At 39.0% G+C, this 16,832-nt stretch overlaps 1 protein-coding gene across 1 annotated transcript; it reads left to right on the top strand.

The window, feature by feature from the left end:
- Positions 1 to 25: 25 nt before the first annotated feature.
- On the top strand, positions 26 to 16,259 carry mfsd12b (major facilitator superfamily domain containing 12b). Its single transcript, XM_077583730.1, has 9 exons — positions 26 to 2,221; positions 5,705 to 5,915; positions 8,795 to 8,915; positions 9,045 to 9,218; positions 12,656 to 12,748; positions 12,821 to 12,913; positions 13,313 to 13,486; positions 13,994 to 14,088; positions 15,486 to 16,259. The coding sequence occupies exons 1-9, from the start codon at positions 1,939 to 1,941 to the stop codon at positions 15,622 to 15,624; spliced, it is 1,383 nt and encodes a 460-aa protein (XP_077439856.1). The 5' UTR covers positions 26 to 1,938; the 3' UTR covers positions 15,625 to 16,259.
- The last annotated feature ends 573 nt before the right edge of the window (positions 16,260 to 16,832 follow it).

The following is a 16,832-nucleotide window of genomic DNA, read 5'->3' on the forward strand; positions in this document are numbered from 1 at the left end:
TGTTTAAAGCTCAACGAGTGTCCCGCCATGACGTTTATCAAATCTCTCCCAAATGTTTACAGCATTACTTACTGTGTCAAATGTGTGGATGGATGCATGTGTGCTTGCGTGCACAGACGTGGAGTTATTGTGGAAGTGAGTAACAGGATACACTTTGCGCTGTGAGGTGATGATGGGTTATGTGTGTTCATAACATTTGACAAGACAGTCATAATGCACCTTTGTGCAATTCACTTAATGGTATTTCTGTAGCAGAATATGACAAAATCATGACTAATGGGTTTTGTTTTTTGACTGCTTTCAAAATACAGTTTCATGTCACTTTATCTTAACTAAATGTACACAGGTGACAATTAATAGAAAATAATGCATGGATGATCTTGTGAGGAGAAAGAGGATGTCAATGCAGGTGGCCAAGCCAGATGATGGTTGGAGTTGTAAAAGATGTCATGGGATTGTGCGTGCGTGTTATGTATTTGTCACCTGATCTCAGCCCACTTATCACTTTTAGGAGAGACTTTAGACCTACAAAACAGCGAGCAAATTTCCACTGTGATCTCATCACAACAGCAGTGAAGGGAATACAGTGTAGGATTTAACAGAAAGTACACATGCACAAGCTAAAAATATGTTTACCGTTACAAAAGGTAAAGCTTGGTTTTGATTAACAGAGGTATTTTGTCAACGGTTTATTACTGTGGTTTGCGGTGGTGCAAAACTACATTGCATCATAGTGCTTTCTTTGGTTAACATTTTGATCATATAAACTGGTTGATTTATAAAGACACCTGGAAGGGAAGAAAAAAGATGGTGCAGAGCATTTTTATAGCACTGGAAATTACACCCACTACAGCACAATATAATCAGTTTGTGACCTTTTTTCTTTCTCACGAAGTCAACTGAAATATAATTACATTTTAATCTGTCATAAGAAACCGGATATCCGGTGGGATACGATTGCATACGTTTTTGTGTTAAAAACAAAAAAAGTTGTTTCAGTGTGGGGGTTTGTTTACTTGCCCTAAAATTGTCAGTTACACCTGTTTTAACGTACTGCTGTATATTGGGGATATTATACAGTGTTATAATGTCAACATAGGCCTTTTTTCCTCCCCGACGGTTTTCCAAGTTGGGGACACGTCACGATTGCTTCAGAAGTGTAGGGTGGACTTCATTTCCCACAATGCAAATTTACGTCATCTCTCAAAACACTAGCTTGCACCTTTTTTTTGCTCGGCATTGTTTAGATCAACGTGGCCATGGATTGTCTTTCAAATGTTATGCTGTTGTCTTTCTTTAGTTTGCTCATTTGAGTGGAACGTGTGGCACTGCGTATTTGTTAATCGAATGGAGAAGTGGAACCACGACACGCGCGTCAAGAAAAGACGAAAACGGAAGTTAGGAGCCAGTGGTGAACATGCCAGCAACATATTTTGAGACATGTTTTGAGACTTGAGTGACAAGTTTCACCAGGTGACTTTTTTTCTTTTGTCAGCAGCAGCACTTCCCCTCCGTGGGTTGTCGGGGAAAAGAAAGGAAGTGCATTTGGTCACGAGTGAAAGGCGTTGAGCTTTAGTGTTCATCTTTACATTGCCTTCCGGCGTTGAAAAGCAAAGTCGTCTGGTCATTATTTCGGTATCGAGGAGGAGGAGGAGGCTCGAAACGTAACCTTGACCTGAAAGCTCCTCCTCAGTGTATGATGGAGCGCTTAACATAGTAGTTTGACTTTTTTTTAAGTGTTAGTTTATTGGGGTGGAGAACCACTGTCATAATCCTTCACGCTGAATTAGATGCTTAATGCAGCAGATTTTCGTGAAAGTTTAGCAAGGTGGGCTGTTCATTTTCTTTTTTTTAGTGTAACTATTGTATATTTGTAAATACGAGAAGGACATCACAAAATCGTAAATAAAGACAATTTAATCACCAATCCAAGCCATCATGGAGCCGTGTGTCCCGGTCGAGAGGGAGCTCAGGAAGCTGTCGGTCTGCCGGCGCTTGTGCTATGCTGTCGGGCATTTTCTCAATGATTTGTGCGCCTCCATGTGGTTCACCTATCTGCTGGTCTACCTGCACTCTGTCCTTGGTCTCCGGAGCACCTTTGCGGGCGTGCTGCTGCTCATCGGCCAGGTAGCAGACGGAGTATGCACGCCAATTATTGGATACGAATCCGACAGAACTACCGGCATGAGACTGGGCAAGAGAAAAAGCTGGCATTTGTTGGGTGAGTAACGCAAGCATTTGTTTTCATTTTGTTCAAAAGGGCAACAACAATATAGGTTTTGTTTGGTTTCTTCCATAAAATACAACAGGTGGCAAGAGAGAGCTACATACGCACACACCCACACACTCATTTATGTATTAAGTCGAGAATGCAATTTATGGAGAAATTGCGTGTGAAGGCTGACTGAACAAGCATGGAATGATATACAATGATTTAGGATGAGCTGAAGCTGCTGAACATATGCTGGAGTTGATTTGATTATCAATTCAATATATACAGTACAGGCCAAATGTTTGGACACGTTTTCTTCATTGCATTACTTTAATTCTCATGACTGGTTGGTTAGTTTGTAGATTCTCACTGAAGGCATCAAAGCTGTGTATGAACTGATGTAGAGTTATGTACTTAACAAAAAAAGGTGAAATGACTGAAGACATGTTTTATATTAAAGATTCTTCAAAATAGCCATTGTTTGCGCTGGTTACTTTTTTGCATACTTAGGCATTCTTACCTCTGGGAACTCCTTAAAGACTGTTGGAAAATCCTTTCAGGTGACTACTTTTTGAAGCGAAAGAATGCAAAAAAAGTAATTTTAAAAAAGGGTGGCTATATATGTATTTATGTTATTATTTTCACCTTTTTTTTGTTAAGTACGTAACTCTACGTGTGCATTAATTGTCATAGTTGTCGTCATAGTTTTGATGCCTTCAGTGAGAATCTACAATTTACATAGTCATGAAACATAAAGCAAATGTATTGAATAAGAAGTTGTGTCCAAACTTTTGGCCTGCCCTGTACTGCACTGCATGCAGACGGAAGGTGAATATGTAGACATTTTAAAATTGGGATAAGATGAAAAGTTTAAAGTTGGAGCGGGTTGAATTAGTCAACAATGTAGAAATTAGAGAAGGTAAACAAAATTGAATTTTTAGCTTTTATTTTTTAAATTTTGAATGCAGGTACAACTGCAAGCTCAACAGTTACAATTAGTTAAAAAAAATACAAATAAATACATTCTAAGAAAAAAAATCATAACTTGTCTTTTACTCTGAAATTTTGAAAATCAAGCGGTATAGGGATCAGCCTAACTCTTTAAAGTTGGAATGGTTTGAAGCGGTAATGTAGAGGGGGATTAAACAAAACATAATGTTTGATTTTCATTTTGAAATTTAAAAAAGTGGTGGGGATAAGCTGAACTGTTGAAAGTTAGGACCTTTAGAATTGGTAAATTGTCTGTCGTGGTGGGGAGGGATGCCGTCAAGCTAAAGCAGTAGTCCTATCGGGCCGTTTTGGCCTGTGGGACTCCGGAGGCAGCTGGGGAGTAGTTGCCATGTACAATCCTGACAATAGATGAAATTATGTCAAATTTTGTGGAACACAGTGTATCATGAGAATAGGGGACTTGCTGTGTGTTTAATATCAGCTGCAGAGCAAAAAGCAGCAGACACGTCAGTCTAAAGATGCTACAAGTGGGAGCTAACCTCTTCATAGAAACTGTCCCCAAATCCCAATTGGCTGCGGGCGTGTTAGTGAACAAGATTATTTTCAAAGTCAGATGACTGTGTTTTGAGCAACCCGTGATATCATACCTCTAATGTAAACCATTGAGCATTGTTTGTGTGTTTTTTTAACAGATGTTTGCTTTTGATATCATAATTACTAGTTAAGTTAGTCAGCAGACATTTGACCACACAAAGCATGACTCCTAAGACCGGCACCACATTTTTTTTTTTTCATGTACTGTAAATTGTTGTTGTTTATTCTATCTCCAATTAGACTAGAAATATGTACTACATTTATCTTTTCAGAGCCACTCATTAAAAGGCTGTGTGAAGAACAATTAGGGAGGAAGTTGAAAAATAAGAAGGCAGCGGGGGGTACTAGAGAGTCAACAGCAGGTGTTTGTGGGTTCTCGTTTAACATGAGTTTGAAACTTAGGCCCTGTCCACACGAAAGCCAGTTTCAATGTATCCTCACAAGTTTCTTACCGTTTTAGGCTGTTCGTCCACGTGATGGCGCGGTTTTGGAGCTTGAAACCAATCACTTTTGAAACCGGAAGATTTCAAAACGCGCCCCGTACGTGTCCGTCTGGACACCATATGCAGGATACTCCTCCATTGATGACGTAATGGTCGCAGCTCGATGACGACACAGATTAATGACGTATGCGACAATTCTCGCGTGACTGCGCACGAACTGTCAGTCTGTCAACAACAATGGCGGATAGCCGTGTCATAGTGGTTTTGCGCGGCCTCCTTAGCTTGCTTATGCTTTTGCAGCCAAATATTTTGCTTTCTGTGGCTGCACTACAGCGCCACTCCAGACTTGGCATATACATTACAGCCATTAAACACCCTCAGTGTCTTCTTTTGGACCCCTGCAAGTCTTGAAATGCTTCTGTGTGTATGAGATTTGTTTGAGGAACGAAGCCGGCTTCCCTCTGGACAGGGCCTTATTGGTTAATTCTGAACATCCTAAGTCATAGGTGTCAAACGCCGGTCCTGGAGGGCCGCAGTCCTGCAGGTTTTGGATATTTCCCTCTTCCAACACAAGCTGATTCCAATCAGCAGGATCGTTTTCAGGCTTATGCAGAGCTTGCTGATGAGCTGATCATATATCAGCTGTGTTGGAAAACGGAAACATCCAAAACCTGCAGGACTGCGGCCCTCCAGGACCGGAGTTTGACACCTATGTCCTAAATTAACCACATTATCTTGATTGTTGAGTGTTATTTTTCTTCTCTTAAAACATTGGTCCCCAACCTTTTTTTGTACCAGGTACCAGTTTTATGCATGCAAATTGTCTACGGGCTGGCTTGAAATGCACGGGTTATCGGGTTCCTATAAAAAATAAAAAAACGGGTTCAAAGCTGTGTTTGGCCTACATCCTTGTGGGTTTTTTTCCCCGAAAAATTCCAACCAAAGTTTTATCTGTTAAAGTGGGTCGTTTTGTCTCAATGTTTTGAATTGTTTTTAATGATAGACTGAAGCACAATAAAGGATGGTTGTTGTTGTTTTCTTCATCATAAGGTCAGATGACTAATCTTTAGTGCAGCACATGACTTTCTCCCAAATACATAGTCAAGCTTCCTCAAGCCTGTTCCCCGAAGGCTAGAGCCCTGCAGACTTTAGAAATGTCCTTACTCCAATACACCTGATTCCTATAATCAGCTCATCAGCAAGCTCTGCAGAAGAATGATAACGATCCTGATCTTTAGAATCACGTGCGTTGGAGGACGGAAACATCTCAAACCTGCAGGACTTTGGCCTTCGAGGACTAGGATTGGGGAAGCCTGATTTAAGTCAACTATACACATGCACTCCCCATAGCATTGGGGTAATTTTTTAAACTATTACTTGAAACAGATTTTGCAGTATTGAATTTGAAAAAATATATCCTAGTTATTAACCTTGTAAGCATAGCTTTTACTGAAACTATAATCGATTCTTAATCTGATGAAACCATCTTTTTCCTCTCCACCAGGAACCATCTGTGTTATCCTGTCTTTTCCCTTCATTTTCAACCCCTGCCTGGCTTGCTCGACAAACACCCCCCAATGGGCCAAAGTCTTCTACTTTGCCCCCTTCATCGTCATCTTCCAGTTTGGCTGGGCGGCCATTCAGATCTCACACCTCTCCCTCATCCCAGAGCTGGTGTCCAGTGAGAGCGCCAAGGTTGAGCTCACCGCGTACAGGTGGGCTATGACATCATGGATGTCCTAAAGGCAGGCCCCGCTTGCCCATTACACCAAATCAGCAGATGCAAACAGTGCTGTGGGATTGAGGGGGGGCGGGTTTGCAAAAATCTGTGAAAATGTAACTTAACTGCACTTAACCTGTAGTTAGCAACTTAAAATATATATTTTTTTAGTTGAATGAATGATGGGGTTTTTTAAATTGTTAAAAATATTTGTATTTAGTTTAAGTTATTTAATTTTAATTAATTATAAAATATATATACATACATACTTGTAGTTACTTAGAACCTTTATTACAAGCAACTCAATTATTCTCAGTTAAAAACTTATAAATGTTGGTTTTAAAACGACTGGATTAATTTAACAGAATTCCAAACCACTAAACTAAGTGCAATTTCAGCAGAAGTTGCTTGGGAATGCTGAATGCTTATGAAGTAAATTGAAAGAAAAAATATTTGAAAATTACAAAGTATTAATTGTAGTTGAAAGATAAATGAATAAAAAGAACACTTGAACCAGGGAGGTGTGAATTTTTTAAGCAAGTTGAAAATTATATTTGTAAAAGTGTTATCTGAAAGTACCCTCCATTCATTTAGATGAAAAAGTGGAACTATGATAGTCAGTTGGTATACATGTAGTTGGGTGTGACAATCAGTGGAATTTACCTTTACCTTACCTTATATCCCTTAGCGTAATTGCCATGGATATATTTGCAATGTACAGTCAGAGGTGGGATTTGAACCCGCGACCTCCAGGGTACTGGAGAAGGCAATTTACCAAATGTGCCATTGAGCAGTATTAGACTGCTGGTAATGATGTTCAGTTGTATGTATGGATGTGGGCATGGAAAGTGGGACATATCAGTCCATTGAAAATGAATGGGGAAAAGTTGATATCTAACGTTAAATTGTGTGAATACTGTAAGTAATGTGGAATCAGATGATAAATAACCCGGAAGGCGTGAATTTTTGAAGCGAGTTGAAATTTGAACTGTGTAAATCTGAAGTATTATGTGAGACTTGTTTCACGGCAACAAATTGTGGAGAATAAAAATTTGACTTAAAAACTTAATTCCTTTGATTGCCAGTGACAAATGTAAATAATGAAAGCACTACACATTGCAATAACTTTACAACTAACCCTGAAAATGGAACAGTTAACTAAAATTTGAAGCAATTCCCAATTAATATTACCACACATGATAAGACCAAATAATTCCTCCTCTGTCTATTAGTATACTGCTAGCTCTATTTTTTTTATGGAAAATTAATTGCTGAGACCCCAGACAGCTTTGTAAATTCAAAATGACAAAAACTGACCAGAGCACCGAGAAGTATGGGAAAATGAGAGGGAAAATGGCAGGAAGACCGGTCAAATTGTTGTTCCTTTTGGTTTGTTCATATAAGTGCTGCAATTGCAATGGCATTCTTTGGCTGATTTGCTGAAATGTTGTTTGTGTGGTTCTTGTGCTGAAATTCTCGTTCAATAGATGACCTTTTGTATTCGGACAGTACGTGATTATCACAATTGGTTTCAAAATATTTTGGGGAAATTTATGTCCTGTTAATGTGATTACATCTCTGTAGAAACAATACCTCTTGCCAATGCATTATCTACACCACTGGAAAGCCTTTCTTATGGTTGCCACTCGGGCAAAGAGAGCACACCAAAGCTGATCCCAAGTGTTTTTCAGCTGGATTGAGCCGACTATTCTTTGTTTCCCCTCTGTGGCGAGCATTATTATCAGAATTCTCTAATATGTTCAGGTTCCACAGCTGAAAGTTAGTCACTAGTACAACAGAATGACATTTGGCAGGGACAATGAACATTTAGCACATTTTATGCTACCATGCATGCTTGTGCCCAGTGCCTTGCAAGTTCTTGCCCTCTTTCAAATGCTCCCCTTGACTACTAATGCACAATTCCAGTAGATAAAGACTCTAAACCATTTTATGCTAGTTGAGGTAGCTTTTAAGATGTAGATTACTGAAAATGGCAACAAAATGTTAGTAGATCAGGTGAACTTCATTTGAGGTTAAACATTCACTTTAATTGTAGGCAGGTATGTACTGACTTCCATTTAACATTTCTGCATGATTGGTGACTAGGCTACTATACAATCACTTGTTTATTTTTTATTTTTTTAAGCAAGCCTATATATTAATGCTGTATTTTGTAACAATTTGCCCGAAATATCTTTACAATAGCCTTTTTATTTGACCATTTATTACCATTTATATATTTTTTAATTAGTAGATTAACACCCTAGCTGTTCATAATGGAAATTTGGTTTCGAATTTTCTGCCCTTTGACTGCGGATGTGACGTAATGTGTGTGTTGTGAAGAAGGGAAAATGCAGTTTCATTTCCGGCCACATGTGGCAGTAGCGATTCAAAATAACATTTTCTGCGTTCAGTATCTAATACCCTGCAAATCAAAAAAGCTCACGTGAAGAAATATTTTATTAATATAGTTCTGATTTGATATTTTTACTAGAGTACATTGTTACCCTAATATAAATTCTTACCTATGTTGATAATTCTATGGACTAGTACTGAATGTCTGATTAGAAGCAGCAATTACTCACTGTGCAATGTCTTTCTTGGGTTGTCCATTTACATGACTGTTTTGTCATTTGTGGATGTGTCATAAACTCATGTGACAAAAATAAAAATGAATCCGGTATCTTTTAGTCATCCATTTCTTCCTTGTGTGGAAGTAACTGGCGTCAACAACTATGATGAAAGAACCTGTGCATGGGGCTTTCTATTATATTGCCCAACATGTAGCACTTTAGCTCAGATGCTAATATATATATATTTTTTAAATCTAGAATAACATGTCAACTGAATGTATTGCTGTGCATTTTTTGGCAGGTATGCCTTTACTGTGGTGGCCAACATCATGGTGTACACGGTGGCCTTTCTTCTCTTTCACTTCCTGGCTCAAGAGGACATCACAGACAACCTGAGTTCGGCGGACATTCCTGTCTTTCGGGTAAGATTTGAATGGCATTCCAATGCTATTTTCCTATAGGCGCAGGATGCACATTTTTGATTTCACAGTCAAGTGGAATGTGATATTGTCTGTCACCATTGTTTACTTGTGCTCTCCTGTGCACAACAGATGCTGGCTCTCATCGTTGTGGGCGTTGGAGTAGTGTTCTCGTTCATATTTCACATTGGCACAAAGGAGAAGTCAGGAGATGATCCGCTCATCGCACCTTCCCCTGATGTGGATGCACCGCCTGCTCGAGTGATGCAGTGGAAACACTGGCTAAAAGAGCCTTCCTTCTACCAGGTGAGGTGACAGACATTTGACTCATACTTCCAGGTAGCACAATGCTATATTGCTCCAATCATTACTATGATACTTTTTGTTTATTAATCTATCTTTCTGTTTTATTAGCTTATTTCTGGGCAGTCTGTTGGTCAGATCTTCTGTTTCACAGTTCTGGGGGTCAAGCTTCACTTTATGTAAAACAGTTAGTGGGCGTGGTTGGCTTTTGTTTACATTATCTCGTAGTCCAGTCTGGCAATCATCAGTGCATTTGTTGTTATGTGGTCACATCTTTACTTGGGTCAGGCAGCCAATCTTGGTGCTTGTATAGTCAATACAGGCATCTGTTTGGCCGCATAGCCTGAAATATAGAAGCGGAGTGCTTCCAAACAACATGCCAAACAAAATTACATTTTAAACAGAACGGCTCATTATTTTGTACCAAAACAAGACCACAATGCCATTGAGGCATTTTTTAATGTTGTAAATATTGTGTTCTTCCTAGTTATCATGTTTATTCCAAACAACATAGTCTGGCAGACTGGATATAATTGGCAGCAGGCCAATTCTGGCCCGCGGGCGACTCATTGCCGACCACTGAATTACACTCTAAAAAGAGAATTGTTGAGCCAATGTAAGATTGAAAATTGAATTAATGACCAACGTAAAAAAAAATGCTTCAATTGGTAACACACGATTGAATTAAGTTAATCCAAAGTGAATATATTAAGTTTAATGAACTCTGAATTAATTAAACTTAATATAGCGGTATTCACTTTGGATTAACGTGATTCAATTGTGTGTTTAAGTTGGTCAACAATTCAATTTATAATCTTAAATTGGTCCAACAATTCTCTTTTTAGAGTGTAGGACATTTTATTTTATTATTACATTTTATTTATCAATCACAGCTCATTTTGCAAACGTCACATGACCAAACTCAGAAAACAGGTGAGCAGGGATTGGTCGTTGCCTGAACCCTGAGCAACTGTGATATCATTTTCGGACAACAGCAACTGGCAAAATGGCCACCACCTGAGGTAGATACAAACAGGTGGATTTTTGTTGCTTAATTCATATTCTACAAACACAAAATTAATCAGAATGCTGAGTTGAGACTAGTGGGGGTGTATACAAAAATTATTATTATAGGTTTTATTATAGGGTTAACTTCGCCTTTAAAATACAGTAATGCCATAATCATTTCAGTACATGAAAAGAGGACATTGACAAAATAATCAGATATTAAATTGCAAATCGCAATTCAATTATTTTCCAAATCATTCAACCCTAGTACAGTACTGCCCTACTGTATAAACATTCTGCTTACAAGCGGATAACTCGGTTTGTCCTTGTTTTCTCAGTTTATTTCCCTCATAACTATAGCCCTTGAGCCAAATCACAACAATTACATTTGGCATCACAAGGCAGAGGCACCGATCGGGGGTTGGCCGGAATGTTGGGAGTGATGACGGTTGTAGGGCCCCATGAATGACAGGTGCCCTACAGTCATTCTCAACCTCAAAGTAACTTGTGAGGTCACAAACAGCTTTCATATTTCATATTTATGGCCTAAAAGTGTTTTCACACAAATAATTACTGTATAGTTATGACCTTACTACTGTGGTCGGTTAGGTTAGAGTAGTTCTAGACTGCGTACAAATTTGGATTGTCACCACTGTAGTGAAGCTTCCATTGTAAACTGAGGACACCCATGTATGAAATATTGAACATGCATCTCAGGGCTGATTTGCCTTTTATGTTGTAAATAACATTATTTTGACAGGCAGAAACTGTATTCCTATACAGATGTACCAGTACATATATTTGTAAATAGTACGCTTCTGTACCACACAGTACATATCGGGTAAAGAACGTTCCTAAAATGATGAGATCAGTGCCAAGATATAACTTCAATTTAGAATTTTAGCCACTAACGATGTTTATATTTGTACACAGGATTCAAGCTTGGAAGCATGTGTAGTTATTTTGAAAATATAATCTACTGTATGTTTTCAACATATGTTTGAACAGTACATTTTATTTATCATTCTTAACTTCTATAAAAGTGGGTCGTGACTTAGCGACTATAAGAAAATAGGTCCCTATGTGACAAGTTCAACAGTGTTTACATTTAATACATCTCATAGCACACCACCAAACAAAAATATGAAAAATTATGAATATTTAAATAACAACTGTGTCTCAATTTAGTCACAAATATACTTATTCAGTGTGGAATTTGAACACAAAGCTGATATACATGACTTGGTCTGTTGTATGAATGACAACTGGTAGGCTCACAGTTCTTTCTTTGGAAGAACATTTTACTCGTTTGGCCTGTCAGTCACTGTTTTGTGGAAAACACTACTTCACCTTTATATTTTTATGCAGGATCGTGAGTGGTCGGCGGCAACAATGAATACACAGAGACTTGATATGCTTTGCTAGAATAACCGTGTCTTTTGTTCCCCGCAAACAGCAATCAACATTTATACTGTGCTAGGATAATCGTACGTTTTATCCCCCGCAAACAGTAATCAACACCTGCGCTATGCTAGAATGATTATCCCTTTCATTCCCCGCAAACAGCAACAGTCACAACTCGATTTGCTAGAATTTACCTTTTATTCCCCGCAAACAGAAATACTCTCAACTTGCTTTGCTAGAATTATTCTACCTTTTATTCCCCGCAAACAGCAATAATCACAACTTGCTTTGCTAGAATTATTGTACATTTTATTCCCCGCAAACAGCAATCAATACACTACAACGTTAAGCAGCATAATATGATGATCATCAGCGCTTACCTTGACACTAGACCGGAGAGCCTACGGTCCGGGTAGAACGAGCTGCAAAACGGCTGGGCAATCGTACGTGTTCCACAGCTGACTCTGTCGGGACCGCGTGCCGCTCCGTCTTTTATTCATTAGCGTGGGAAACCGGGCTAGCAAAGCCCTTTCTCAGACACTTTCGAAAACATGTTTTGCAAAGCAGGGAAGGCTGTAGTATAAACAAGGAAGAGTTCCCAGGCTGATGCCGCCCTTTATTTACAAATTGTTGGGCACCTGGATTTGTACAACAGTTCAGGACAACAACATATCCTTATATAAGAGGTTTCATGAGGACATATCAAACCATGTTTTTTTTCCCTTCAGTCACTATGTGTTCATGGCACATATAGATGAATAAAGATATTTCAAGCATTGACATGGAGGGTCCCAAGTGATTTTTTTTTCTTCCATCGGACCCTAAATCCCTGGCAGTGCCCCTGTCACAAGGTCAAATGATCCTATTAAATCATTTTTGTCAGCGACTCAGCACAGTGGTGCATTTAGTGCCATGACAAAGCCATGCCAGGACAAAGCGCATTTTAGAAACTGAAGGTGCAAATCCTTAAAAGATTGCAAGAAGGTGCTTAAATGACTGATTCTCGTTCATGTCACCTTTCATGCAAGGTGGCCTTCCTCTACATGTGCACGAGACTGATAGTCAACCTGTCCCAGTCGTACATCTCTGTTTACCTCACCAACTCGCTGTTGCTACCAAAGGTAAGAGATTGCGCCGCGTCAGCATGCCAATTCTGTCTGTTGCGCTCTAACATGTATCTTGATGTCCGACAGAAATACATTGCCATCATACCGCTTGTCATGTATGTCAGCGGCTTCGTTAGCTCGTTGACCATGAAGCCGATCAGCAGGCTTGTAGGCATCAGCGTGAGTAAAACAACATTGCAATCTGTTTTGTACATACAGTATCTCCCAAAGTCAGCACAGCCCTCACTTATTGGTAAATATTGATGTACACTGAAGAAAGGACGCTTTCCTACAATGTAACCTCAATTGTCATTGTGCAGTAACCAAATGTACTGGCCCGTGGGGTGTACTCACTTTTGCAAAATACGGTAGTAAAGAACAAAACAAGTCTCAAAATCATTTATACAACAGTATGTATTTGTTTTTTACTGAAATGTTGATAACAATCACTTGTGATAGATGACCTGTTAGTTTTTAGACTGGATGTCATTTAACTATGGAGGTCAATTTATAGTGAGTGCACCCAAAGATCATATGATGAATGTGTGATGTTTTAGTGAGTCATGCTGTACTTTTCAGATGATGTATTTTATCGGGCTGTTGTTGGTGTTCGCCTTTGCCCTCTGGGTGATTTTTGACAAGAACATGAGATATGAGAGTATCTATGGCGCGGCCGTGCTGCTGGGAGCTGGCTCGGCTGTCATCCTGGTCATGTCGTTGTCCATGACGGCCAAACTCATCGGGGAGCAAACGGTACGTTTGGGGGAAGACACGCCCGAAAAGTGACACCCGCTTCAACTTGCGGAGAAAGATAAGAAGAATTTGTTCTGCTGAGTCATGGCTGGGCTGTTTTTGTTTTTAATGTTCTTCCTAAACAGGGTTTCCCCAAATAATTTTGGCTTGAAACACAAATTTGACATTTTCTTTCCTCAGGACTCAAACAAATTAAGTGTCGCTTCAATAGTTTGTTTGTGTTTGTCCGACGATTGGCTAGCAATCAGTCCAAGTTATACCCCGACCTATTTTCCACACAGGTCTAAAATTCCATATTTAATTCCCATGGGCATACTTTGGCAGATGTTCCTTCTTTCTATAGGGATAAAAGAGGGTTTCCTCCCATTGTGCTTTGCTTTAATAGTGATGTCATGTCAACTCTGTGTGTGTGTGTGTGTGTGTGTGTGTGTGTGTGTGTGTGTGTGTGTGTGTGTGTGTGTGTGTGTGCGTGTGTGTGTGTGTGTGTGTGTGTGTTTTGTTTGGCAGCAAAGTGGAGCCTTTGTATACGGATCAATGAGCCTCACGGACAAGGTGGCCAATGGTTTGGGTGTCATTATCATTCAGAGTATAAGACCGTGCAGGTGAGCATCACTTCTCTGTTGACATTCCCATTTTAGCTGTTTTTAGGGACATTTTTGCTTCAGCGCTTTAAGGAACTAGTCAGTTTGTTTGGATCTTTTCATTTCAGAAGAATAACAGTGATATAAGGAAAAGAAAGTGCCTCATTTGTTGTAACGCCTAAATGAAGCATACCGTGTGCTCATTTTATTTTATATGGTTTAAAAAAAGTGTGTAGCATAACTTTAATCCTGCCCTCTTTTTTAAGTATTTTTAACCTTTACAACAACTTCAGTTTGAGATCGCCAAAAGGTTTTGGCAATGACTCAAAGTTTGTGTTTCATTAAGTTTGCTGTTTGAATGAATGAACAGCGCAATTGTTCTAAATTTGGAACAAAAGCCTTACTTTCTGTGAGATAAGTTAAAATTTGCACACATTGTATAATTGCAAATAAAGAGCCTAGTATTGTAAAATTTGGACTGTAAGCCACAACTTTCCTCCTAAGCTTTAACCCCTGCGGCCCAAACAGTGACATGGCTGATTTGCGGATTTTCCTGAAATATGAGTTCTGCTGAACTTCTCCCCTGGAGCACTTGCCTCCCAAAATCTCTGTGCATGCCGCTGGTGCTTAGGGTGTCATTTGTGGCTATACGGTGGCGGACGTGCCACCTGGAGGTAGTCTTGGGGGGGAAAGAAAGTATTAAATTTTAATATTTTTATTTCATATGTACTTACGAACAATATATCTTACCCAAAGCCTATCAGAGTGCTTTTTTTTTTTAAACATATATCTTGGGGATTTATTAAAGTAAAACAAATCCAGCATGAGAAAAACTGCAGGTAAGCTGCTCATTTCCTAATAAGTGAGCCATTGAGAGGCTAACTGTAATATTTTCAGAGGTTAAAGTAGGTAGAAGTAGAGATGTCCACATACATTTTGGTAACGGTTGATTGCCATTTTTTTTTAGATTACTAGCCATGCTGCAGCCCGCAGATTCGGACTAAATATGGGTGGAGCTGAAACATTACAATCGGAAGTGACTGAAATGGTCATTTTGACACCTATTCTGGGTGAAAAGAGGGTCTTAGAGCCAGCTGGGGGAGTCGACGTTGGTTTCTGATTGTGTAGTGATGGGTGCAGTACCACATATCCCCAGCAGATGGTGCACTCCCGGGATAGTCGAGGTTAGGATTTGGATTTGAGTCAGTCTGTAATAGGCGCTTAGGTGTGGAGAATACTCCCAGAGTGTCTGTGATGGAGGTTAAGTTTCAGGGTTAAGGGTAGGCGATAGAAAACAATATATATGGTTACTTTGGGAAGTATTCACTATTCATAAGGATGTTGATTGTGCAAGTGTCCTCATGATGCCCAACTGACTTTTTTTTTTTAATTATTTTCCCTCTTTCTGCCATCCACAGCACAGAGGCATGCTGCCCGGCGTGTATTTGGTTTTATCGAGACGTGATGGCAGCCGTAACAGGAGGCGTGGCGTTGGCTGCCGTGTTTGGCCTGTTAACAATTCTCATCTGGCCGCTCAAGACTAGAAAAAGCGAATGATGGATTGTTAGCATCGTTTCTAAATTGTGCTTCGAGATTGTGATAAGGAGGGGAAAAAATCCAATTGATGTTGAATGCATCTTTATGGATGTTTTTTTAAATGACATTTGCACACAATTCACTTTGCTTTAATTTGTTGGTTAGTTAAAATAAATATTTAATTTTTAATACATTATGAGGTCAAAACCCGACATAATGAATTGATATGTAACCACATTTTTCATGTTATGTTATTTACTCTCAAACAAGCTCACTAACAGCTAACACATAATCTGTGAAGGACACTAAACGCAACATTGTTGATGTGCAGTACAGCAGGTTTTTGTATTATACAGTACATATCTCATATTGAATTATTTTATCTAGTTGGCTGGGAGAAGTAACATGATTCTACTGCCTTAATCGAGGTGTGTGTATCAATTTTAAATTAAATTAAATTATGTTCCGTTGCCCTATAAAAGGGCAACACAGAAAACTAATGTGTGATAAATGTATAAAAAAAAAATTGAATACAATCTCAACACTACAATCTGTGTGACTGTTTTTTTATTTGTTTTTATTGTGTTTGGTTTGTTATCACTTGGAAAAAGACAGGAAATGACCAAATAAAATCTGACCAAATGTTACAATGTAAATGTGATCGTATCATTCCAGTTTGCAGTATTTGAAAACTGTGCTTAGGCCAGTCTTTTTAATTGTACCTGAATTAGGTTACCAAAATTAGAAAGAATTGAATAAGGACCGTGAAAGCGAAGCCTTTTTCAGGTATTGGTACCGGTACTTCACACACATTTTTTTTTTTTTTTTTTTACTGTTTCTCTGATGACACATTAAACATAGTCACATGATGAATGTCATCATCATGTGACTATGTTTAAAAAATACTGGTGGCCTCCTTACTTAATGAAACAATAGACTGAACTTATTATAGTAGTTTCTACACACTTGAACAAAAAAAGTTCTATAAAATCCTAATCAAACAATATAAGATGCTGTTTTTTTCAGGGATGAGTTGAAATTAATCATTTCACAGAGGTGCTGTGTTAGTTTTTGGCCAAAGAATGAAGGGTGTGTTCTTTAAAACAACTGGAGATCAAAGGGATGGGGAAAGGAACTTGGGGGACAGACAAACAAAAATGCAGGAAGGATTCAATCCGTTCAATGCAAATACAGGAGGGCACAGTGAACAGAGGCGGCGGAGTGTAGTA

This window comes from Vanacampus margaritifer, chromosome 13, assembly GCF_051991255.1.
Source record: "Vanacampus margaritifer isolate UIUO_Vmar chromosome 13, RoL_Vmar_1.0, whole genome shotgun sequence".
Taxonomy (NCBI): domain Eukaryota; kingdom Metazoa; phylum Chordata; class Actinopteri; order Syngnathiformes; family Syngnathidae; genus Vanacampus; species Vanacampus margaritifer.

Bases quoted from the DNA above. Each gene is read 5' to 3' on its own strand.
- mfsd12b (XM_077583730.1), top strand. From the start codon at position 1,939: ATGGAGCCGTGTGTCCCGGTCGAGAGGGAGCTCAGGAAGCTGTCGGTC. The intron at 12,749-12,820 runs GTAAGAGATTGC...GATGTCCGACAG, and splicing joins ACTCGCTGTTGCTACCAAAG to AAATACATTGCCATCATACC. The intron at 12,914-13,312 runs GTGAGTAAAACA...TGTACTTTTCAG, and splicing joins GCAGGCTTGTAGGCATCAGC to ATGATGTATTTTATCGGGCT.